This window comes from Amblyomma americanum, chromosome 9 (genome assembly GCF_052857255.1).
Source record: "Amblyomma americanum isolate KBUSLIRL-KWMA chromosome 9, ASM5285725v1, whole genome shotgun sequence".
In the NCBI taxonomy this organism is placed as follows: domain Eukaryota; kingdom Metazoa; phylum Arthropoda; class Arachnida; order Ixodida; family Ixodidae; genus Amblyomma; species Amblyomma americanum.
Genome location: NC_135505.1, coordinates 85,119,396 through 85,144,735, shown reverse-complemented (window position 1 = coordinate 85,144,735; position 25,340 = coordinate 85,119,396). Strand labels below are relative to the sequence as shown.

General features: G+C 48.4%; 2 protein-coding genes across 2 annotated transcripts in view; one reads left to right on the top strand and one right to left on the bottom strand.

Annotated features, from left to right (window-relative positions):
• The window catches only part of LOC144105609 (uncharacterized), a 166,627-nt gene extending 152,680 nt beyond the window's left edge, over nucleotides 1–13,947 (bottom strand). Inside the window, exons 1-2 of the mRNA XM_077638731.1 lie at nucleotides 12,764–13,947; nucleotides 2–331 (exon numbers count right to left, since the gene is read on the bottom strand). The gene's annotated coding sequence lies outside the window, so the exon portion shown is untranslated. The remainder of the gene's footprint in view (nucleotide 1; nucleotides 332–12,763) is intronic.
• A 491-nt stretch (nucleotides 13,948–14,438) lies between these two features.
• LOC144105598 (heat shock protein 68-like) lies at nucleotides 14,439–16,661 on the top strand. Its single transcript, XM_077638717.1, has one exon. The coding sequence runs from the start codon at nucleotides 14,453–14,455 to the stop codon at nucleotides 16,373–16,375; it is 1,923 nt and encodes a 640-aa protein (XP_077494843.1). The 5' UTR covers nucleotides 14,439–14,452; the 3' UTR covers nucleotides 16,376–16,661.
• Nucleotides 16,662–25,340: the final 8,679 nt, after the last annotated feature.

The window sequence follows — 25,340 nt, the reverse complement described above, 5'->3', positions numbered from 1 at the left end:
CCTGCAAAAAAACTCTCAATGCATGCAGCTCGACAAAGCCAAAAGCGAAACAAATGAATTGGACCAAAATGCAACAAAGTCGTAAACGTAGGCGCAAAATAGTCCGCAGCCCGTATAGAGGTGCAGCCAAATCAAGACCCCTTGTGTTCTTATCAGAAATTACCCAGGAGGATTGTGATGTGCCCGATTAAGGATACAGTCTTCAGAAATTAAGAGCACGAGATACACAGCTCGAAAGGATATGAGCATGAGGATATCATCTGCATGGTTTGGCAGCAGTTCTCCATACAGGATGTTCCTCTAGCAACAAGCAGACCTTATCTTGATTTGCCTGCAAAATACAGCATAGAAAACCAGAATAAGCATAAGCAATTACAAAAAGCATTTTAATGCAGTAGCTGACATTATCAGTGTAGCCCACCACATGAACACATCTCAGTAGAATATCATTCATCTGTTTTTAATGTACAGCGTTTTTTTTTCTCGAGAGTGTTCATGTTTTATTATAGTTAACACACTCTCCAGTGCGCCCTTCAACAAAACGCAATGCTCTCTTCGCATTGCCGACCATGTGCTTTTTAGCTCTGTAACTAGATGACAATACAGTGTTTTGAATTTCGTAGATGAAGCGGCAACCACGGTCTACTACAACTTTTGTTGACAAGGGGTACATCACTGTGCCATAACAGCTCTGGGTGTGGAAACTAAAATAGACACTGGTTAAGATATATTAATAGTGTCTGGAGGGTGAGATTTGTGTTAGTTTTTGTCACAACACTTTTGCCGACGTGCAATCACCATTGTGCTTCGCTGACCATTGGCATAGATAAAAACTGGCCCATGCTCTGACTTAACAATTCTTGGTAAAAATTTTTTACACCGTCTCCAACAAAACCGTAGCGGGGTCCAGAACCTTAGCTAGTAAACTTTCCATTGCGCAAAAAAAAAAAAAACTGGGTCCTTAAAAATCAGTGTTGCGTCTCTTTAATGCTTTCTACAGCGCTCACTGGTGACCGGTGTGACATACGTGGCGTCTGTCCTTTTTGTCCCGTGTCTTTCATGAACGGTAGAAAAAAAATGCACTTAAGACAGTTGACATTTTTCCCAAGAACAGTTAAATATCATGTAAGGCAGCCAAGTTAACCTCATTTGTACCTACCATTGCTACCTTGGCCTTAAGACCAATAACTACAAAGTGCATTAACCAATTTTAGTTCATTAGGACCCCTTCAATGTTTATCAAGCCAAAGAGATTACAGTGAATATCCTGATCTTCAGAGCAGCCTATTTTTTTTTAAAGGCCAAGCTCTTTTTTCCTTTCTTCAGCAAAATATGGTATATGGTGAAAGACACCAGCTTGACAATGCGTACATGTGTACTTTGGAGAAGCGACAGGCAGCGAGACAAATGTGCATGGAGGCTGGCGTAGAACTCAAACTCTTAAGTAGGGAAGACTGTCCACAAAGAATTGCAAACAGCTGTCTTCTAAAGCAGCTGTCAGGACTAAAATTACTGAGTCTGTCAGTCGTAGTTTAGGCACAACTGAGAATATTTCTCGCGACAGGCACGCATCTTCACGAGAAGGCCCAAATGGTGAAGAATTGGCCACACATGATTGCAAATCTTCGCCAACCATCCAGTATTGTTCAAAAGCCATATGCGAGACAACTCGCCCCATGTAGAGAAAAAAGCGAGATAGGGCTATCTGCTGGTGGCGATAAGCAATACTGTTAAGACAACAAACGTAACAGAACTCATAGCAATACCACGGTCATGATAAAATAGAATACATTAGCTGAAAACAGCACCACATAACCATTGTCCACAAGCCAAGTCCTATGAGCCTTGCATACGAGCTCTTTACAGCATGTAATAGTAACAATACTGGCACAGCCCTATTATTAGATTGCACCTCACCTGAAACCAAAGATGAAGTAAAATGCTGGTGAAAGCTTTCAAAACAGCAACTTGTGTGTGCCACCATAATTTATTTAATTTAGTTATTCACCCTCAGGGCCTCAGGACACTACAGAAGGGAGTGTGACAACATACAGTGAATACCATACAGTGCAGCAAAAAAAATATATCTATTACCAGGATGGAGGCGACAAAAAGGAAAAAGGAAATAGCAAGACAAATATGGCAAAGACAGAACTATGGTGGGAAATCAGACGGTGAAAACAAATCTAAACAAAACAGGCGAAATTTTCTGTATTGGATTTGTTTTCACTGTTTTCAATCAAATGAATAAAAAAATATTAGTATAACTTGAAGGAACACCTACTTTGTGGAGATAAACGATGTGGCCTGAAACGTGTAGGGTAGGTCTATCTTGTGAAACAGACAAAACCGAGAAATTTTTCTGCAGTGTGAAAGCAGTGGCAACGGTAAGGTAGTATTCATAGAGGTTACACTAAAGCCTACAGAGATAAGCGGAAAGTATGAATAGGAACACTTGGTTTTGTACAGATTCAAATTCAGATTCTATTCATCTGTCACCAAATGATGGTGCATATTCCAATTTAGATCGAACGAGAGTTTTATAAAGAAGTAATTGTACTGAACTAAAGAAGAGGTAGAAATTTCGACGCAGGTACCCCAACATATGGTTGGCACTGTTAGCAATAAATTCAAAATGCAGTTTCTAAGAGAGGCGAGAAGTTATATGCACACCGAGATATAAGTACAATGACAGTTTCCAGGGGGGTATTATCAAATTAGTAAGTGGCTGTTATGGTGCTATGTTGAGAAACACGCATGTGTTCACTATTATTATTATGAAAACGCTTAGACAATCATCACAGCCGAGCAAAAATCTTCCTTGCTCATCTTGCTTGTGCATCGCTCATTGCCATAGCAACTGTGATGCCAAGCAGCAAGTATTTGGGCCGGGCCAACGCCAAAATTTGACCTTGGCCAATTTGGACCAAAATTGATGTCCAATCATAACTGAGCGTGCCCAGCACAATGGCGACCTGCAAATTTCCCCCAGACCATTTCTAAAATTTTGCTCGTGCCACCCCAGAAATTTAACCTTGGCTGACCTGACCAAGCATATTTGGGTGTGCCCGACATGATGACAATATCCAAATTTTGCCCTGGCCATTGCCAAAATTTCGCCTGGGGCACTACCAATATCTGACCATTTGGGCCAGAACAGGTATCCACCCAAAAAATGGATGTGCCCGACATGATGGCAACCTCCAAATCTGGCCCGGACTATTGCGAATATTTGACCCACGTGACACCCAAAATTTGACCTACCTTGGATGATTCAAACCGAAATGGAGGTCCAATCACAATTGAACATACCCAACATGATGGCGACCTAAAAATTTGGCCCAGACCATTTCCAAAATTTGGTCTGGGCCATGCTCGAAGCTAGACCTTGGCCGATCTGACCAACCAAATTGGGCGTGCCTGACACGATGGCAACTTCCAAATTTGGCCCAGGCCAATCCCAAATCTGACCCTGCCAATGCTAGCCACAGCTCCGGAGCTTCAGGTTTCAATGGCTGATGCTGTGCCTAGCAACACCTTTTCTTTCCTCTGTACAAAGCCACTAATAACAAAAGAGCCACGTCCGAAATTTGACCTTGGCCGATTTGGACAAAAAGCGTTATTCACGTCCAACAGTAATTGAGCGTGCCTGGCACAATGGCAACCTCAAAATTTTACTCGGCTCATTACCAAAAATTTGGTGCAGGCCACTCCTGGAAAAGCTAGTCAATTCTTTGAGATTCAAGGCATCTTCTTGATGTGGTATTGATTGTGGCATCACAATTTACCTCACCATGCTTTCACACGTCGCACATCGCTTTAAGCAGAGTTAAACACTTTCAAATTTTTTAATATTAAATTCCATGCGGCATGTGTTACAGGATTCCAAATATGGTTAATATCAGACTGAAGAAGAGAAGCGTAACAGTCACTGTTAATTCCAGGGTAAATAACACAGTCAAGAGCGATAAGACATACAGGAAAAGCAACGTTAAGAGGCAAATCATTTAAATAACCAAGAAAAAGTAAGGGCCCAAGAACCAAACCCTGGGAAATGCCTGAGCGCACTGGCAAGGAATGAGAGGTAGTTTGATTTGCAGTCACAAATTGAGAACGCTTAGTAAGGAAAGACTAGAGCCACAAAATAACATTATGGCTGAGATTGACATTACTGAATTTGAAAACAAGTAATTGTTGCAAAACTCTGTCAAAGATTTTTGAGAAATTGAAGAATGTGCACTCTGCCAAGTACTTTGGTCAAGAATGAAATGCAAATCATGTGTAATACAAAGAAGCTGTGCCTTGCATGAAGATGTTTTATGAAACCCTTGCTGGCAATGACTGAAAAACAGATTTGAACTTGAAATTTGAAGGAACTTGCAAGATTAGAGCAGATTTCATGTTCCATGATCTTACAGGGGATGCTAATAAATTAAATGGCTTGGTAGTTATAAGAAGAATGTTTCTCGCCAGACTTGTTTAATAGAACCACCTTGCCCACCATCCAATCAGCGGGGAAAGAACCAAATTCAAGAGATTGCTCAAGTAGCTTAGGAAGAATTAGCACTATAAATTTTCGCATTTTTTAGAAGTCTAGACATGAAGTTGTCCTAACCACATGAAGATGACATCTTGAGTTGTTCAATTATTTCTTCAATCCCGGCAGGATCTATAATAATGGGGTATGTGATATGTGATCTGATATGTGAATGAGGATATGTGATATCTAAATTGTTTGTAAAAGCACCCTTAAACATTAAGAACATCCATGCATATTTCACTGAGTATTACCTGGCCACCTAACGTTTTTAGGTTATTTGTAGAGTAATCCAGTTTGTTAACAATGTTCCAAACTTGTCCAGTGTTAGTAAGTAGCATCAATGGCAGAGTGCTATTGGAAAACGATTCCTTAGTTTGTTTTAGTGCGGTTTTATAATAAGAGTCAGAGGACTTATATGTCTCACACAAGTGTACAGAATTACATTTTGGCAGAGCGAACCAGACGTTTTTTTGTTGTTAGACAGCTTTTTAGCGATAAGTAAAGTACAGGTGCTTTCGTGTTTTGCACATAGGACTGCAATGTTTAGCATGGTAGACAGTAATAACCGGACACATCAAACTGAAAAAACGCATTAAAAAATTGAAGGGGACACTTAGTACGCTTAAGGGTATGACAAAATAGGGTTAATCGGTCAATCCCCCTATATGTGCAATTGGTCATTCATGACTACATTTATAGATCAATGGGACTCTGATACCTCTCCTGGCATAGAGATGCAGCGGTTAAGCGTTGCGCCACTGACCTACGATGGCAGGTGCTGCCTCCGGTGGAGCTTGTATGACACAAGTTGCTCTTCGCGATCGTTCATTTAATTGCCACGTGCCACGGCAGTCAGTTTGCTCTCAATGCAAAGGTCATGTGACCTCTAGTAATTTTTTGATCGTCACGATGGTGACCCTGCCGAATTTTCTGCAGAAAGGGAGCTTTAACGCTATTCCTTTAAAAACCTCTGCTAAATTGCAGCATTTCCTAACCGCAACCCATATGTTCTGAAACATAAGGCTAAAAACATAAGGTCGCATGAGAAGATACAGGCACCAAGGGTCAGTCGGTAATGAAATGGACGCTGCACAGGAGGAGCTTGCAAGGAAACATTTACACTGCGGTCCAGAAAAACACCAATTGTAGCCAACCGTTTATTGTAGGCTTTAGCCTCTCCAGTGACAATCGTTCACTAGTCACACTGGAGGACATTTATAAATTGTATGTTGCATAAGATCTGTAAAGCCCTTATGTCATTGAAGAAATTCCTGCTGTGTTAGACAAACAGGATGAGCCTATTTGAATGTCACGTGCATGGCAATGTAACGTGGAGTGCTGGAGGATCAGAATCATGTCCAGTGCATAGACGGGGCGTCGGAGGCCGATAAAAGAATGGGGGAAGAACTCCCACGCCTCGACAAAATTATAGAACCGAGTCAAGACCATTCACTCAAGGTTCTTACCAGCGCACGACGTCCGGGAGATATTGCGGAGGTTTGCCCGGCTTGTGAAGCATAGAAATGAGGGAAGAGGCCCAGGCCTCATTGAACGTCCGAAGGAGCACTTCTTCGGCGCGGACAGGAGGGTTACCAAGTGTTGTGTGTGTAATGGCGCCTTAACCGGGAGCCGATCAGGCAGCAATAGCAGCCAGAGCCGCTTCCAGCTCCCTCCCGGAGAGTGAACGGGTGGTCCAGATCGGGGTTCGGTCCGCCCGAGTAAGCCGGGTAGGAAGATGCAACAAGGGGCAGGAGATATCGAGAGGCGAGCTGATCAAAAACATCGGAGGGAGTCCCCTGAGTGAGGGCTTTAGTTAAAAGAGTGGGAGCAAGGACAGGTAAAATACCATGTCCTGAGCTTGGCTCATCGCATCGTTGGGCGAAAAGCAGGGCTGAATGGGAATCGAACAATGGGTACTAAAACGTACTCATTACGATCACGGTTTTGCAAGAAAACATGACTTCAAAAGCGTCAAAGTAAACAGCAATCCCAATCTCTGTTCGACAAGCCGACGAGTACACAACGATAACAACGAGGCGAAATTCCGAGACTAGGTAGGTATGCCTCAGACATTGCTGGCACATACCCACTGGGGGGAGCGGCCAAGACACAGGCGGTTAACTGCTGGATACAGGAAAGTTTTGACGTGAAAAGGAGTGGTAATAGTATGCAGGCTGATAGATTGGAAGACGCAAGGACACGAGTCCTGTTAACTTGGAGATCGAAGACGGGACAATGGCGCAATGTGCATAATAGTATACAATACCTGTTAATGTTTCAATGTCGTACTGACTGAGAGCGGGAAAAAGAAATTAGAATGGAAGTTGCTGCGTTTCTTGGAGGAGGAGGAGGAGGAGGAGGAGGAGGAGGAAAAACCTTTATTGAGATCTAAAATTGGCGAGATTCGCGGAAGCAGATGGCGTCTTCCATCTTCTTAGCAGTGGCCGCCCGCCCCTAGTCCAGGGCTACGCTGGATGCTGCTGCCAGCTCAGCCCGTCCGATGAGCCCAAGTTGGACGTCCTGACGGTCGCTGGAGAGCATTCCTTCCCTCTGCTCCGCACTCGGGTTTGGTAATATTGGTACTGCATCTATATCCTGGCATGCCCACCTTATGTGGTATAGCGTGCGAGTTTCTTGGCTCCATGGGAATTTGTCTGGGTATTGTGTGGGCTGTATCTTACCAAGTGTGTTAAAGTTCGGATATGCGCCCGTTTGTAGCAGCCTCCAAACTATGGATACTTCTCTGCTGAGATTTGTGCAGTGGGGGATACCGCTTCCTGCTGCCCCTGTAGTGGTTGAGTATAGCCGAGTACTCTCTAAGGACTGGCTCGGCGTCCTTGAGACCGATATCGTAGGGGGCTCGGTATGTAGTGTACCCTCGAGCTACCTTGTCGACCTCTCGGTTGCCTTCCACGTCCGCGTGTCCTGGCGTCCACACTATTGTGTGTTCAACTGGGTTTTCTTGTGTGGTGACCACCAGAGCACAGTATGGGGAGCGCTCTGTGTCCTATTCTGCCTAACGTGTAGTTTCAGCATGCCTCTTGAGAGTCGGTGAGAATGGTTAGGGACCGCTCAGTCCAGTAGCCCTCCGCTGCCGTTGGAGTGACGGCCGCTTCTTCAGCCTCGGTTACCGTGCAGTCTCGTAGCGATGCGCTAACAATTTCTCGTGTGTTCGAGTTTATCACCACCGCAACAACATTGGGGTTGGCTTGCCCTGTTTTCCTAGGGTATGTGGCTGCGTCCACGCACACCGTTGTGTCCCGAGGGACTAGTGATTTTTGTATGTAGTCGGCTCTCACCTTTCTGCATTCTTCATGTAGATGGGGGTCCATGTTTTTAGGAATCGGGGCCACCCTGATGTCGTGTCGTATTTCGTCCAGGATATTCGCGGTTCTTTGTAATTCGTTCATTTGTTCACTGCATCCTAGCCTGTGCAGTAGCTCCCTGCCAGTCGGGGTCTGTTGTATTCTTTGCAGTTGGGTGATGTTTTGCGTTCCTCTCAGTTCTTCAAAGATGTTGTATGAAGTCCTAGTGCTAGGAGCTTCTCTGTAGATGTGCATTGGGGTAGGTGGAGTGCGGTCTTGTATGCTTTTCGGATTATCGCGTAGATTTGCTGGACCTCACTCTTGATTGGGTTGTAGTACGGAAGGCTGTATGCTACCCAGCTGATCACTAGGCTCCTGGCCAGCTTTAGAGTGTCTTCTTCCCACATGCCCGATCGTCTGTGGGAGATGCGCGTAATCATGCGAGCGAGTTGGAGTGTTGATGCCTTGAGGAGGGCTATGGTATGTGAGCAGCGCTGGTTCGACTGTATCCACATGCCCAGTATACTTATGAGTGTCTTCTCCGGAATCGGCTTCCCTTCTAGGTAGACGTCGAGTTTGGGCTCGTCACTAGTTGGGACTGTGCGGTTCTGTTTTCCTCTCCATACTCTGAGCAGCTCAGATTTCTCGGTGGAGCAGGCAAGCCCTCTTGCCTTCACGTAGTTTTCTACACCGGACGCGGCTTCCTGTGGTCTTTCTTCTTTCTCTTTTAGTGAGTTCGTGTTTGCCCAAATTGTAATATCGTCGGCATACATGGCATGTTGTATACCCTCGAGTTCCCCCGAGCGGTTTCGCTAGGCCAATCATTGCTATATTGAACAGCGTCGGCGAGATAACTGATTCTTGGGGGGTTCCTTTGTTAGGGGTGTAACACTTCTCAGAGCGGAGCTCTCCTAGCCCTATCATGGCTGTCCTGTTAGAGAGGAAAGCTTTGACGTAACTGAAGACCTTCCTGCCGCAGTTTAGGTCGTCTAGACCCGCTAGGATGGTTTCGTGGCTCACGTTGTCGAAAGCTCCCTTGATATCTAGTGCCATTATCACGTTTTCTCCACTCCTGGGAATGTTACTTAGGACTTCTTTAATTTGTAAGAGCACCTCTTGAGTAGACAGCTTGGCTTGGAACCTGAACATGCTGTAGGGGTACAGTTCGTGGTCCTCCATGTATTGTTGTAGCCTGATCGTAATCACCCTCTCGTTGGTTCATAGTAACTTGAAAAAAATCCAGTCACAAAAGACAAAGGACAAGAGGAGTGAAAATAGGCCAAACAGGTAGGTGTATTAAAGGGACTATGCAACGAATAAAAAGTCACTTGTAAATGTTTCCAATGCTTAGAAATGATGCTAAGAAGCATTCACACCAAGTATGAGTCCTCAGAACTGTGCCGGCAATTTATTATGAACTTTTAAAAGCCGTGTTTTTCAAAATTCGTGGGCCGATTGGTGTACTCGTAGTGACCGATTTTGGAACTAAAATCGTGGAACAAAAGCGTCACTGTACCATGACGTCGCCAGGCCACTACACACTCTCATTCGCTGGAGCCACGGCAGACACGACGTCGCGGGCACACTTCCGGTAGCCGTGAAAATCGCCTGCTCGTGCCGCCACGCGAGCCTCTCGGGCAAGCGCGAGCCAGGGCATTGCCTTCGCGCATATGGTTTCAATTTTCCTCTGGCGCCTCCTTCTGTCGGGAGTTCCGGAGCCACTCGCACTGCTCTTCGTGGGCACGCATAGGGCTTGATGCCCATTGCGGCCATAAAAGCGAGCAGTCGCACCTCGAGGTGCGGGTTTATTACTGCTAATTACCACAGATGACAAGCAAAGAAACCCGACGCACGCCGCAATCCGGGAAGGAGAAGAGACCGAAGAGATGTCGCCACGCCGCCGACGCTGCTGCTGGGGGGTTAGGAGCGACAACCGAAAGTTGCAAAATAAACGTCAGCGGATGACGCATTCACGGGCGCAGTCCCAGAGCTGTTCTCTTAATTTTTTTCTGGGGCTCCTCGTGTACGAGTTGAGGGGCGAGAGGAGGAGCGCAATTTTTAATCGTCTATATCTTCGCTGTTATTGATGCTAGCTCAAAAATTCTTGCACTGGGGTGACGAGTGATCGAATGCCTATCTTTCGTCTGCTTTACGTAATCTCAATTAATTTATTGCATAGTCCCTTTAATGACCGGCTGCGTGAGCACCACTCCTTTCTGGGTGCTGATGACGGTGACAACTTGCCTCGCCATTGCAATGAATTTGAGTGTTATCCACTGTTCAACAATGTAATAATTCTTGGTAGAAGCAAGGGAAAGCAAGAGCGAGAAATCTTGGAAGCATACCATATCAGTTTGTAAGGCCAGGATTGCATTAGCACAACCTCGGTGCACTTACTCGAAAAGGAATTCGCTTTTTTAGGCCGGTCACAGTAGATGTGTATCTTGTGTGCCCTATGTGCTATGAGTTGTGATGCGGCTGTTGCGCATGCTCTGCTGGCCTTGCTGGGACTATGTTTTGTCTAATAAATCTCAGTTGATAGTCCAGTCATTGTGGCGTGAACACTCCTTCTCTTGTCCCTTGTCTTTTGTGACTGGTTTTTTTCAAGTCACCCTCTCGTACAGCTTGCCGAGACATGATGAGAGGGAGATGAGTCTTAGGTTTTCTATTTGTAGTTTTTTGCCCAGTTTTGGTATCATGAGTACCTCTGCATGTTTCCACTCCTCGGGGACGGTCTCCGCTACCCAATGTTTATTGAGGAAGTCGGTTAGTTCTGCAACTAGCTCGTTACTGAGGTTACGGATGAGTGCGTTGTTTATCCTGTCCGCACCCGCTGCCGTATTTCTAGTTGTGCTTCTGATTGTTGCATAAACTTCTTCCCGCGTGATGGGTCTGTCTAGGCCTGTGTTTTCTGCTCCTCGGTAGCTTCCCGCGTACGCCGTCGGGTTCGTGTCTCCGAAGCATTTGACGCGTACTTTGTCCAGGAGTTCCTCGTCTGTCCCCTCGAACTGGTGAACCAGCCGGTAGATCGCTTTGTTATTCTCTGACTTGGTTTTGGTCCGGTCAATAAGTGCCTTTAGGACATGCCACGTCCTTGCCGTGCTCACAGTACCGTTGAGGGAGCTGCTAAACTGTTGCCAGTTTACTCTCGTTAGGTGCACCGCGTACTCCTCTGCCTTAGCTGTTATTTCCGCTATTTTAAGTTTAAGCTTCCTGTTGTGTTTCCGTTTCTTCCACTTCTTGGTTAAGCCGCGTCTGGCTTCCCATAGCGTAAGAAGCCTGGCGTCTACTTCAGGTGTTTGCGTTGTTCTTTTGACCTCTTTGGTGTACTCGCCATGCCTTTGCTTGAGTATGTTTCCCATTCTTCAATCGACTGGATCCCTTCCTCGATGAGGTGTCCGTCGCATGCTTCTCTAAAGGCATTCCAATCTGCGATTTTAGCTGTGCCTAGTTGCCACTTGAGTCGATCGATCACCGCAGCGGTGGCCAAGTGGTTGAGCATCCGCCTCGCATGCGGGAGGTGCGGGGTTCGATCCCCAGTACCGCCGGGTACCCACCGGTGATACAATGAGTACAAGCTTTCCCCTGGTCTGGTGCTCGGCTTATTTAGGGTGAAATGCTTGGGAAATGGGTCTTCGACCCCCCCTTGAGAATTTGAAAAATATACCTTGTGCCATGGCGCTCTTTGGCCATAGATGCCCTTGCGCCATAAAAATCCATCATCATCATCACTTGAGTCGATCAGGGGTTACTTGGGTTTTGATTATGTAGTGGTCGCTTCCCAGATTTTCCATCAGGTCTTCCCATGCACCTCTCCTGGGCCCTTAATGAAAGTGAGATCCGGGCAAGTGTCGGTACTGACGCTGTTGCCTATTCTGGTCGGAGTTTCCGGGTCTATGAGGAGATTGTAGCCTGCAGTCTCTGCCGCTTCTGCTAATGTCTTTCCTTAAGCATTGAAATTCTTGTATCCCCAGCTCTTGTCCCTGGCATTAAAATCGCCTCAGACGACTAGCGTGTTGCTTTTTGCCAGTTTGCTAGCGCCTGGGAAGAGCTCTTGGGATTTGGCTTTCTTTTGTTTTGGCAGGCTGTAGGTATTTAAAATGAAAATGTTGCCCCCTTTCCTCCTTTTGTTTGGGATAATTTCTATGATCACATGTTCTATGTTCGTTTCGGCTATCCTGTCATGGCTTATGGCTATGATCGCTTTGTTGACTAAGAATGCCAATCTTCCTTTTTCCTGGGTTTTGTAGCACGTGTATCCTCCTAGGGTTGGTGTGGCACCCGTTTCTTGAAGCGCTATAATGTCGGGTGGCGTTTGTTGTGTGTAAATGTATTGTTGAGGAAGGCCTTGCTTCCTTCTATAGCCTCTGCAGTTCCATTGCCAAATTTCTAGGTTTTCTTGTTTGCTTAAGGTCTTGCTGGCCACGTTTAAGCTTCCGTGTTGTTTGTCGTCGTGTTGGCAAGGGCCGCCAGTGCAGGTCGGTGGAACGCCTTCTGTCTAATATTCTCGGTGAATTTTTGCTCGCGGATTGAGCTCCATATCTGTGATTTGTAGTTGCATTTGTTGCATCATCTGTTGCATAGTTTGTTGCATCATTTGCTCCATTTCAGCCTTAAAATTGTTAAATTCCTCGTTGCCTGCCTGTGGCGATAGCGGAGGTTAGGTTTGCTTGGGTTGCGGCTGCGGAGAGCTGCTCGGTCTCTGGTCCCTTACTGCCTTCATGAGCTCGGATACCTGACGTTCTAGCTCGCTCTGCCTGACGCGGGCGAGTTCTAGTTCGCGTCTTAGGGCTGTGATTATTTTGTTCGCGTCCTCCTGCTGCTTAGGCGCGTTGTTGTCGTTTGTGTTCTGTTTACCTCCCCCCCCCCCCTTCCCCGAGTGCGGAGCAAACCAGGGGTTTCCTGCTCCCCAGCTCACCTTGACTCCGGTCTTCTGTGAGGGCTCCTTCTGTTTTTACTGCTGCTGCTGCTGGTCAACCAGGGGCACCAGGGGCAGGTAGGACCGTGAACCGCTCCCGGCTCCGTGACGCCCGGGAAACTCGATCGGCTCCGCGAGGTCGCCCCCTCGGAGATGAACCACCGCAACTTCTTGCCGCGGTCGTCCCGGCTACGGCGTCTCCTGTTGTGGCTGCCGCTGCCGCCTCCGCTGTGGTTGCTGCGCAGCTCCCTAGCTTTTTTCAACTTATCTCGGCATTCTTTGGATCCAGTGACGTGGCTACCGCCGCAGATCAGGCATTTGGGTGTAAATTGGTGGCCCTCCAGCGGATTTTGCGTTCCGTACTGCCTGCACGTTTTGGCTTCCGGGTTGGGGCACACATCGGACCGATGGTCTTCTTGGCAGCAGATATAGCATACTTTCCGCCGCGTGGGACAATACGGGTAGCACCACATCTCGCCTCCGTAGTAAACGACTTGTTTCGGGATTATGGGGCCGTCGAAGGTGATGACGGCTGAGTTGAATTTTCTTAGCATTCGGGCGCTGTGAACCTTGACTCCTTGAAGAGTTTCTTGGAGGAAATATTGCACAGCAGAGCGCACTAACCGACTGGGCGCGGCCATCTTCCTCAGCCTACCTTGTTTTGATTCCGCAAGATCTCGAATGTTCTCGCGTGCTCTCGGATATGGCTACAAATGGCTGCGAAGGCCTTGAAGCCCAAGAAACCAAACTAGAATATTTAGTGCACGCAAACTTTACTTAGACTTAGAGCAGACGACGCGAGACCACTCTGGAGCACCAACGTGCTCTGGAGCTTTCCTACCGCCGACGACCAATCGCAGAGCAGGTACTACATACCCACTGCGGGGGAGTGGCCAAGACACAGGCGGTTAATTGCTGGGTACACGAAAGTTTTGACGGGAAAAGGAGTGGTTATAGTATGTAGGCTGATAGATTGGACGACGCAAGGACAGGGGTCCTGTTAAATTGGAGAACGGAGACGGGACAATGGCTTAATGTGCATAATAGTATACAATGCCTGTTAATGTTTCAATGTCCTACTGACTGAGAGCGGAAAAAATAAACTAGAATGGGAGTCGCTGCGTTTGTTGGAGGAAATTTTGCACAGCAGAGCGCACTAACCGACTGGGCGCGGCCATCTTCCTCAGCCTAGCTTGTTTTGATCCCGCAATTTCTCGAACGTTCTCGCGTGCTCTCGGATATGTCTACAAATGGCTGCGAAGGCCTTGGAGCGCAAAAAACCAAACTAGAATATTTAGTGCGCGCAAACTTTAGTGTCCAAAGAGTTGCTTCATTCACTTAGGCACGGTATTAAGGGCACAGTGCACCTCTGAAGCAAGAAAAGCGGCCCTACATCGCGGCATCAATTTTTTTTTATTCTTTTTGCTCTTCGTTAGCCGAGAGCAGACGACGCGAGACCACTCTGGAGCTTTCCTACCGCCGACGACCAATCGCAGAGCAGGTCGCGTGACGTCAGTGACCCGCTTTGCTTCGATTGGTTGGCGCTGCTCGCGTAATTTCTGGGCGCTTCTAGAGAAGCGCGCGAATGGTATAAATGCCGCGCCGCGCAAAGCGTTCGACAGATTTCACTGAGTGCATCAAGCGAACGAGTGTTCTGAACGGAACGCAGCTTTCACAAACACAATCATCATGCCTAGCCGAACAATGGGAGACGTGCCGGCAATCGGCATCGACCTAGGCACCACTTACTCTTGCGTGGGTGTGTTCCAGCACGGCCGCGTCGAGATCATCGCCAACGACCAGGGCAACCGGACGACGCCAAGCTACGTGGCCTTTACGGACACGGAGCGGCTGATCGGCGATGCAGCGAAGGCACAGGCGGCCATGAACCCGGAGAACACAGTGTTCGACGCCAAAAGGCTGATCGGACGCCGCTACGACGACCCTAAGATCCAGGACGACCTCCGGCACTGGCCCTTCAAGGTGGAAAGCGACGGAGGCAAACCCAAGATCAGCGTCGAGTTCAAGGGCGAGCGGAAACGCTTCAACCCAGAAGAGATCAGCGCCATGGTTCTGAGTAAGATGAAGGAGACGGCGGAGGCCTACCTGGGGAAGAAAGTGAGCGACGCCGTCATCACGGTGCCAGCCTACTTCAACGACTCGCAGAGGCAGGCCACCAAGGACGCCGGAGCCATCGCCGGCCTCAACGTGCTGCGCATCATCAACGAACCCACTGCCGCCGCTCTGGCCTACGGGCTGGACAAGAACCTGCGCGGCGAGAAGAACGTCCTCATCTTCGACCTGGGAGGCGGCACCTTCGACGTCTCCGTGCTGACCATCGACGAAGGCTCCATGTTCGAAGTGCGCTCAACGGCGGGAGACACCCACTTGGGAGGCGAGGACTTCGACAACCGAATGGTGGAGCACTTCGTGCAGGAGTTTAAGCGCAAGCACCGCAAGGACCTGCGGGTGAACCCGAGGGCGGTGAGGAGACTGCGTACGGCCTGCGAGCGCGCCAAGCGAACCTTGTCCAGCTCGGCCGAGGCGAGCATCGAGATCGACGCCCTGTTCGAAGGCATCGACTTCTACAGCAAGATTACCCGCGCCCGCTTCGAGGAGCTCTGCATGGACCTGTTCCGCAGCACCCTTGAGCCCGTGGAGCGCGCCCTGCGCGACGCCAAGATGGACAAGTCCCAGATCCACGACGTGGTGCTCGTGGGCGGCTCAACGCGCATCCCCAAGGTGCAGAAGCTGCTGCGAGACTTTTTCAACGGCAAGGAGCTGTCCATGGGCATCAACCCGGACGAGGCCGTGGCCTACGGAGCCGCGGTGCAGGCGGCCGTGCTGAGCGGCGACTCGAGCGACACGATCCGCGACGTGCTGCTGGTGGACGTGGCGCCGCTGTCGCTGGGCATCGAGACTGCGGGCGGAGTGATGACGCGCATCGTGGAGCGCAACTCGCGCATCCCCTGCAAGACCTCGCAGACGTTCACCACCAACGCGGACAACCAGCCGGCGGTCACCATCCAGGTGTACGAAGGAGAGCGCGCCCTGACCAAGGACAACCACCTGCTGGGCACGTTCAACCTCAACGGCATCCCGCCGGCGCCCCGCGGCGTGCCCCAGATCGAAGTGACCTTCGACCTGGACGCCAACGGCATCCTGCAGGTGTCGGCCCGGGACAGGAGCACGGGCAAGCAGGAGAGCATCCGCATCACCAACGACAAGGGCCGCCTCTCCAAGGAGGACATCGAGCGCATGCTGGCCGAAGCCGAGAGGTTCAAGCAGGAGGACGACGCACAGCGAGAGAGGGTGGCCGCTCGTAACTCCCTGGAATCTTATGTCTACGGGGTCAAGCAGGCCGCCGAAGAAGCCGGGGACAGGCTGACGTCCTCCGACAGGGAATCCGTGCTGTCCAAGTGCCGGGAGACCATCTCCTGGATCGACGCCAACAGCCTGGCCGAGAAGGACGAGTACGAGCACCGGCTCAGGGAGCTGCAGCAGGCCTGCATGCCCATCATGAGCAAGCTCCACCAGCAGCAGCAGCAGGGACCCAAGCATGCGTCGGCAGCTCCACACCATTCCGGACCCACGGTCGAAGAAGTGGACTGAGTTAGCCGCAGACTGTGATAGCTAGTCATTCACCCCTCATGTTAATTTATTGTCCATACCCTCATAGTCATGTAAATTATTTTTTCCACTTGTAGCGGCTGTTCAGTCAGTCGCTCTAATAAAGAGGTGCTTTTTTTTTTAAACGTGTGGCTTGTGTCTTACTGGTTTGGCGATGGGGGTGGCAAGTTCACCTTGACGCCAAACGCGCATTGCTTGCTCGGCGCAAGAGCAGAATTCGTGGCATGTTACCTTGCATAACCCCAGAAGCTAATTCAGACCGGGAGGAGAGGAACAGCGAGGTGCTGCATGGCGTCCTATGCATAAAGTTCTTCTCCTTGTCTGGACGCTCCTCCCTTCAGTTGTCCGAACGGTGATTTAATTGCATGACGTTGTTACATGTCAGTATAGGTCACATTGGGGTCATCCAGTCTTGCCCTACACTTCAGCAGTCGGTTTTCAGACTTATAAACGAGGGGTAACTGCATACCAATATGAGAACCATGACAAACTCATTTTACAGCTGCAGCTGCTTTTCTAGTGACCATAGAGCCCTTGAATGTGCTTCTGGTGACTAAAAGGTAAGTTGAAATGGGCTAATTAATGGCTGCTGGCTAAGAGCAGCGCAGGGCTTCATACAAGCGTTTCACTGCGGTACAGCAGTAGTGCATACCGTCAAATTGCTGTACGTGTAGCAGGAAGCATCTGAGCTCTCCATCTTGAAGGAGAATGCAGCATTTTGTTTGCTATGGAGGTTGGGGAAACAGCAGGTATGCTTCTATAAGCTTGCTACTGGCAACAGCGATTTGCATTGTTCCCCGTCTTTAAGCAGAATGTACAAAGTAAACTAAAAGGTTGCCGAATTGTTATGTTCAACTTTTCAGGCTGTTGTAAACGTCAGCCAGAAAAGTTAGGCGAGGCTCCAGATTTGCTCTCCTGTCCGTTTCATTACACTGCCTTTTCCAGTTGCCTGTGGTAGTGCATTTCTTCTGACCTGCTGTGACTTAATGAGGCTTCGTAAGACCCTAACAGTGCCTCGTATGTTGCACCGAGTTGAATGGAAAATGCGATCATTGCTAGATGTTTGCATTTTTCTTGAGGCCAGTGACTCAACTTTGTACAATTGCTCAAATGGATAATAATTAGGCTGCTTAACATAACGACGCAAGTGTGACAAGAGCAGAACATCTTTCAAAATGTTAACATACACAAAACCTGAACAACCAATCATTGGGTTCACTGCATTGAACACATATATGGCAGATGGCACGTGCCCAGCAGTATGTGGTGGTTTTTCTCAGAGCCCATAATTAGGGGCAGTAGTCATGACTAACTCTGGTTACTGGTAGCAAACACATTTCTGTCTCATAGTACAAGCCAGCTGATAAGGGGAGGAACTACTGGGACGACTGGTGTTAAGGACTTTGTTGTCAGCATTATCTGATAATTTTGACACTGTGTTTCTGCGTGCTCACAGTCTCTCACATTCCGTCAGTGCATATAAAAGAAGTCATTCATGAAAGCAATTGGTCATTTAGCACCTGGTAGTAATTGATTGTTTCCACATTAGACTGTTACCAAAAGTGCATGAATCGTCTGAATGCAGAGAGTTCACTGTGCTACGTGACTGGATGCACGGCCAGTATCTACACGACAGCTGGGAACTGCCGGTCTTCCATTTAATATAGGTCTGTTGTGGGCTAAAGACACTTGAATAAATATGAAACTTACAATCAGCTCCTCAACACTGTTCTCTTTGGGCAGTTGTGCAAGTGTGCACCTTTGCTTGCCAATGACATTTTCTCTGCCTCATTTTGGGTCCTGGAGGACTGAAGACTTTATTATGAAAGCTTCCCCGAATTGCGCTGATAGCAGCACGGGCACGACTGCAGCCCAGCATCCATGCACATGTGGCTACACACAGGCTCCTACGCTAACATTGTGTGTCATACAGTTTGGCACATAATCATCCAGCTATTCATCAACTTTGTGGGCCTGCCAACTTGATGCCAGGAGAAATTAACACGCCAAACTTGGGACAGCGTTTGAGCAGCACATGTTTAAATGTTCTTTGCTTCTTGAGTGTTGGCACGACCGTGTAAATGGATTTTAATTTTCATACCCACCGTTCTCCTCTGCCTGTCTAACTCATTGATCATCATTTGCAGTTCATCTCCTGAGTGACTACGCAAGGCAATGTCATGAGCAAACCGCAGATATCAGTTAGGCATTCTCCGTTAACTCTTATCCCCCCAAATGTTCCCAATCCAGGCCTCGGAATATCCCCTGCAAACAGGCGGTGAATAGCACTGGTGAGATCGTGTCCCCCTGCCTGACGCCTTTTTTTATTGGAATTTTACTGCTGACTTTACGGAGGACTACGGTAGCTGTGCAGATGCCATGGATCTCTTGCAGTATTTTGACGTAAGGCTTTTCTATACCCAGATTCCACAATGCCTGCACGACTGCTGAGGTTTCCACCGAGTCAAATGCTTTCTCGTAATCAATGAAGGCTATATACAGGGGTTTGCTATTGGTTTGTTCATAGAAGGTTATATTCTGTGCATTTCCCTATCACCTGACTGACAGTGCGAATATCATCTATTGTGGAATGTCCTTTACGAAAACCTGCCTGATCATTTGGTTGACTGAAGTCCAAGGTTGCCCTGACTCTATTAGCGATTAACTTAGTAAACAGCGTGTAGGCAACGGACAGTAAGCTGATCGGTCTATAATTTCTCAAGTCCATGGCCCTTCCTTCCTTATCAATTAAGATAATGTCATGGTTCTTCCAAGCTTCTGGCGCAGACAAGGTGATAAGGCACTGCCTATACAGGGTTGCTTGTTTTTCTAGCACAATCTCCCCCGAGTCCATCAAGAGGTCTGCTGTTACCTGATCCTCATCAGCTGCTTTTCCCCTTTGCACTGCTCCTACGCCTTTCTTTACTTCCTCCTTCATTACCGACGGGATGACACATTTCTGTGCGCCACTGCCTCTCTCAATAATGTTCTGATCACTTTGGCTCCTGCGCAGATTTGTGAAGAACTCTGCGGCTACTTTAACAATCTTATCCATGTTGCTAGTGACATTGCCCTCCTGGTCTTTTAATGCATACATCTGGTTTTTACCTATGCCTAGTTTCCACTTCAGCGCTTTTAGTCCACCTGCGTTCCTTGGAGCATGCACGATTCTCTGCATATTAAGCTTTCTTATGTCAGCTACCTTGCACTTATCTATTTAACTTCCCTAGCTCTGCTAGCCCTGCTCTGTCTGTAGGGTTAAATGCCCTCATGCTTTGGTGTTTCGTTATCAGATCGTTCGTCTCCTGAAATAGCTGCCCGGTATCTTGCCTGCGTATACTTAGGGCACGGCAGTGCCAGCTTCTCCGGATCATGAGAAGGAAATAACTAGAAGGATAAGAATGGAGTGGAGCGCATATGACAAGTTCCCTCGGATCACGACTGGCAGTTTGCCGAAATCACTGACGAGAAAAGTATACAACAGCTGTACTTTGCCGGTGCTCATCTATATATGGGGCAGAAACGCGGAGACTAAGGAAAAAGGTTTCGGCTTAAGTTGAGGACAATGCAGCGAGCTATGAAAAGAAAAATGATGGTGTGACATTAAGACACCGGAAGCAGGCGGAGTGGGTGAGGGAACAAACGCGGGCTAATGACATCCTAGTCGAAATCAAGAGCTAGAAATGGGCTTAGGCAGGGAATGTAATGCAAAGGCAAGATAACCGCTGGTCCTTAAGGGTAACGGAGTGGACTCCAAGAGAAGGCAAACGTAGCAGGGGGCCGCAGAAGGTAAGGTGGGCGGGTGAGATTAAGAAGTTTGCGGGGATACGGTGGGCGCAGCTGGGAAAGGACAGCATTAACTGGAGGGACATGGGAGACGCCTTTACCCTGCAGTGGGCGTAGACCGGCTGACGATGGTGGTGGGTACTGCATGTGTCAACGCTCCTTCACATTCTTCAGCAGTGAGCAAACAACAGGTGAGAAGCAGTGGGGATCACAGGATTACTAATGATCGACTTAGGGCTTTTGAGTGAGTGAGGGCAGTTTTTATGGGTACTCTGCAGTAGACTGTCTTTAACCACCCAACGGACTCGGAGGAGCCACATTCGTCATTTCTGGGTCATGGGGAGTCCAAGCTGCAGTGTGTTTTCTGGCACACTTTGTCCCGTTTAATTCGACTGCGGCTCGATCGGCCAAAGAAGTTTCTTAATTACAACCCGAATGACGTCAGCACGGGTACTAAATGGGTACCATATTTAAAAAAAATATGTACTGTAGACACCAATTTTTGGCTTCCATGTTTTGTTTTTTCAAATAACGTGATTCGCATTAGCATGCACGGACCAGCCATATTGGCCTATGATAGTTAAATAATTTACAATTCAATTTCCTTATTCCATCTCGTTTTCGAATTGATCTACGAATGATGGCTTTGACGTGTACTTGGGATTTTTCGTTTCTGGATTAAACACGATTTCTACCCAAAAATAGGTCCCATAGGAATCTTAGTTTCCATGTGGACATAGCTGAAGACACCGCAAGAACATTAGCCGACATCTTGTACGCACATGCAGGGTGGCATTTTCAGTCAAACTTTTAAACTTCTTACAAAGCTTTTTAATTATGACGGCGGTTAATTCGAGCCCAAGTTCAAACGGTATGTTTTGGAAGCAGGAAGCAAAAGCGCGGATGCCAACCGACCGTCTCATTGCCACCACTGTGTCTAGTGCTACCCAGGCTAAAGGCCACCTGCTCTTATAGCCTCTTCTGCATTTAAAATGATTGCATTTCCACTGAAAGAACGGGTTTGCAGTGCACAAACAAAAGCAAAATAGAAAGCTGCTTCAGAGACGCATCCGTGCGATGGAGTACATGATAATGTGCTCTGCAGAATGATTGTGATAGACAAGAAAAAAAAAAAAAAATCAGATTTTACAGAAGGTTTGCTAAACAACCTGCTTTCCATATTATTCGCAAAGCAAAGAGCAAAAAAATGTAAAGCATTTTAGATGCCAGACAAAAACGAATGCTCACAGCAACTTGTCCTTTGAAAAATATGACCCAATAAAACCCGACCTATGGAACATTTCGCCACCTAAATTTGTTGATGGTGACCGAATTTGTGGTCTCCAAATGTCAACCAATATTTACTCCCCGAATTCCGGAAAGAATAAATTCCGACCACTGCAATATGATCGCCGATACATAGTTTTAATCCACTAGAACACTGAAGCCAGCCTGCTTCACGAGCTGGAATGACAACAAGCAATGTGTAAGCAATTGCACTGCAGTTTTTTTTTCGTTCCCCAAATGAGAAAAACATCAGCTACATGTCAAAGAGATTGCTTGGCTGATGAAACTGAAACAGCATCACGGAGAAATTCAGTTACACATTCTTTAGTGGTTGCAAGCGAACAGCACACGGCGATCCAATTCTAATGTCCAACGCATGATTTGAAAGAAGAAAGCGCGCAACCAGTATTCAGAGGTTACAGTCCTTTATAGAAACTTGACCGGGCATGGTGAACTGGTGAACGTGTTCTTATTTAGAAGCTCAGCTAATTATTTAGAAGTAGCTAAAATATTAAAAAAAAGAAAATCGGTTTTGGAGGAAAGGAAATGGTGCTATTGTTGTCCCACATCTTGGCAGACACCGAATGGATGGGGCAGGCAAGTTAAGAAAGAAAGGGAGCTGGGAGTGAAAGAAGAAAGAAAGGAAGAGGTTATTCACTTTCCCAAATTCCACAATTTTTATTGATGAACTTTTGAGTCTGGATGGATTTTTCTCCTCTTTGGATGTGCTCCAAACTCTGGCCAATCCCTCACCGTGGCTATGTGCCCCTGCTTCAGAGCCAACAACACCTGCCAACCATGCAGAGGTCACAGAAGGCTCTTCCGTGAACCACCAGCACGTGTGGGGACATGGGGCTCTTATGTTATTGCATAATAGTTTTCAAATCGCCTTGCATGTGACATCAAATTATCTTCATCCAGCTTTTCTAACACAGTCGGAATTTCTTCAGTGATATGAAGGCTGTACGCATGTTTGTCCAATGTACATCATATAGAGCCCTCAAATCTGACCAGTGAGCAATCGTCACTGGAAAGGCTAAAGCCTACAATAAATGGTTGGCTACAATTGGCCTTTTCCTGGACCGCTAAGTAAGTGTCTACTTGGAAGCCTCTCCTGTGTAGAGGCGATCTTATTGCCGGCTGAAACATAAGGTTGCATGAGAAGATACAGGCACCAAGAGTCAGTCGGTAATGAAATGGACGCTGCACAGGAGGAGCTTGCAAGGAAACATTTACACTGCGGTCCAGAAAAACACCAATTGTAGCCAACCGTTTATTGTAGGCTTTAGCCTTTCCAGTGACAATTGTTCACTGGTCACACTGGAGGACATCTATAAAACGTATGTTGCATAGATCTGTACAGGCCTCATGTCACCGAAGAAATTCCTACTGTGTTAGACAAACAGGATGAGCCTAATTGAATGCCACGTGCATGGCCAATTGCAAATTATTATTAGACAGCATAAGCGCCCCATGCCACCACACCCGCCGGTGGTGCCACACTTTTCCAGCTGCAGGTTGGTTCATGTAAGAGCCAGATGCGACCTACTACGGTTGGCAGGTGGGAAATAGGAGCGAGGAAGATCCCCTCTCCTATTCTGGGGTTGAGGCTGGAAAGTGGCTACCATGGTATGGACCCTGTCAACATGCCGCCGAAGTTGGTACACAAAACAGCCAGCTGCGACCCGCCACCTGCCACGCATGGCAGGTGGTAAAGCGTAGAGGATGTAATCCCCCTCCCCACTTACAAAAAAGAGAGGACATCAAATTTTACTGTATGAATTGCGCAAGACGCACATGTATAATAAATTGGGGGCGTCTTCAACTACAGCACGGTTAATCAGAATGATCCTGCAATATTTCGCTGGCGTGCGCCCTTGCCCCTGCCTTGGAGCTCAGAAGTAAAAGGAGGGTGGGCTATGTGGATTAAACGGTTTTGTTTTGTGGAAAGCACGCTGATTTTTTACCAGAAATATCCTAATGACGGCTGTTAAAATAGTAGTAGTAGTACTAGTACACCTTTATCCGGCCATAATTTGCAGGCCGAGAATGTCAACCGCCGTGAAGACCAGCCGTCGCTGATCATCTTCCCCGTTAGCGCCACGCCTGTCAAGCCAGGCGGTGATGGATGGAGAAGGGCGGGGATAGGAACCTGAATGCTGAGCAGCTGCGCAATAGATGGGGCAATGGGCCAAGTCCACATGGGTAGAGAAGCAGTTGGGACAGGAAGGGTCCGATCGACGACGATGAAGGGGGAGGTGGGAGTGGGTGATGACTGCTTCCATTTGGATGCGTAGGAGGCGGCGAGCCTTCAGCACGATGAGTGAAGAACGAGGGCGAGGGTAAAGGCGTTTGTCGAGCCGGAGCTCGTGGTAGACCTCCTTTATGGTGCGGCGCAGGGAGAATCTTGCACCGTCCTCCGAGGCCTCAGGCCGGGGATCAATGGCGCCCGGTAAAGAGCGTCGCAGGCGAGCTGATGGGCCAGCTAATCGCCGTCAATCCCTGAATGGCCAGGGACACGGCGGAGGAAAACGACGGAAGAGTGCAGTGCGGAGACCGCTCGTTCAACCATCTGTTGGAGTGGGTAGGGTGCGGTTTTGTACGTGGTAGACCGCGGCTTGAGAATCAGAATAGACTGTGCACTCTGAGAGAGAGGCAAGCAGGGCAAATGACTGCAGGGCATGCGCGACGGCGAGGACCTCGAGAGACAGTGGGTCCGGAGGGCGCAGGTGCGGCACGCTGGTGTGGGTTAAAGTTGCGGGAAGGTGGGGAGGTACAGGGCGCAGCCGCAGGAATCTGCAGGAGCTGGAAAGAGGCATCCCTGTAGGCCACACACTGAGTATCAAAGACAAGGGAATGGTGCTGCGCGGCTGCGTGACGACGGCGGGCGTGCAGGACGGGGAATATGTTGGTCGTGAGGGGGAGAATAAGAAGATTGGGAGCCGGACTGGAGATAAGAGTGGCAAAGGTTGCAGAGGTGGAAATGGGAATGAGAGAGCCACCCGCCTGAGCCAATAACCACCGACGGGTAAGGGAAACCTGGGCAAGCTTCGAGTCACGGCGTACAGTGAGAACAGAATGTAGAGGGTGGAAGAGGCCCGCGGCAAAGAGCTTAGCAGTGGAGGTAGTGATAAGGAGGTCGAAAGCTGCCTTGCAGAGGCCCAAAAGGGCAGTGTCAAGAGTGTTGAGTCTGAGTGAACGAAACGTAGCGTACAAAGTGCAAGACCTTGCTGAGGGCGAGCACATAGGCAATTTGGCACGCATGACCCTCGTGCGGACCTAAGCGCCGAGTGACCGCGTGCCGCAGGAGGTGAGTTATCGAGTGGCAGGTGGTGGCAACGAGGTGAAGGATGTGCATATTCTTGGCCGCACGCAAACAGAACCCAGGAAACTTTTGCACTGGGTGACGACAGGAAGGGGAGAGCCAGAAAGATGGAGAGAGACAAAGTGGTTGTGCGAGCGGTGGTATGAGGAGTGGTTGAGAAGGGGCAGCTTGGATTTCTCCAGAGCAAGAGAGAGGCCAGCAGTAGTGAAAAAGGAGTCGATGAGATCGAGGTCACATTGCAGGGTGTCCTCTATGTGACCGGGAGAGCCAGACAAACACCAGGGAGTCATGTCGTTGGCGTAAAAGATGTGGTGCAGGTTGGGAATTTTCGTGTAGCTGCGAGGTGAGAGGGGTCATAGCGAGACTGAAAAGGGTAGAAGAGAGAACAGCACCTTGAGGAGAGTCACGAGTGAGGTGGTGGGGGGTCGCGGAGATGGGTGTCTACTCGAAAGCGAGCCACTCGGTTGGCAAGGAATGGGCGGATATAAGAGTACACGCAGAAGCCACAGGCCAGGGAGGCGAGTTGAGAGAGGATGTGGTCGTGGCACA

Excerpts from the sequence above, each read along its gene's own strand:
- LOC144105598 (XM_077638717.1), top strand. The coding sequence starts at position 14,453 with ATGCCTAGCCGAACAATGGGAGACGTGCCGGCAATCGGCATCGACCTA.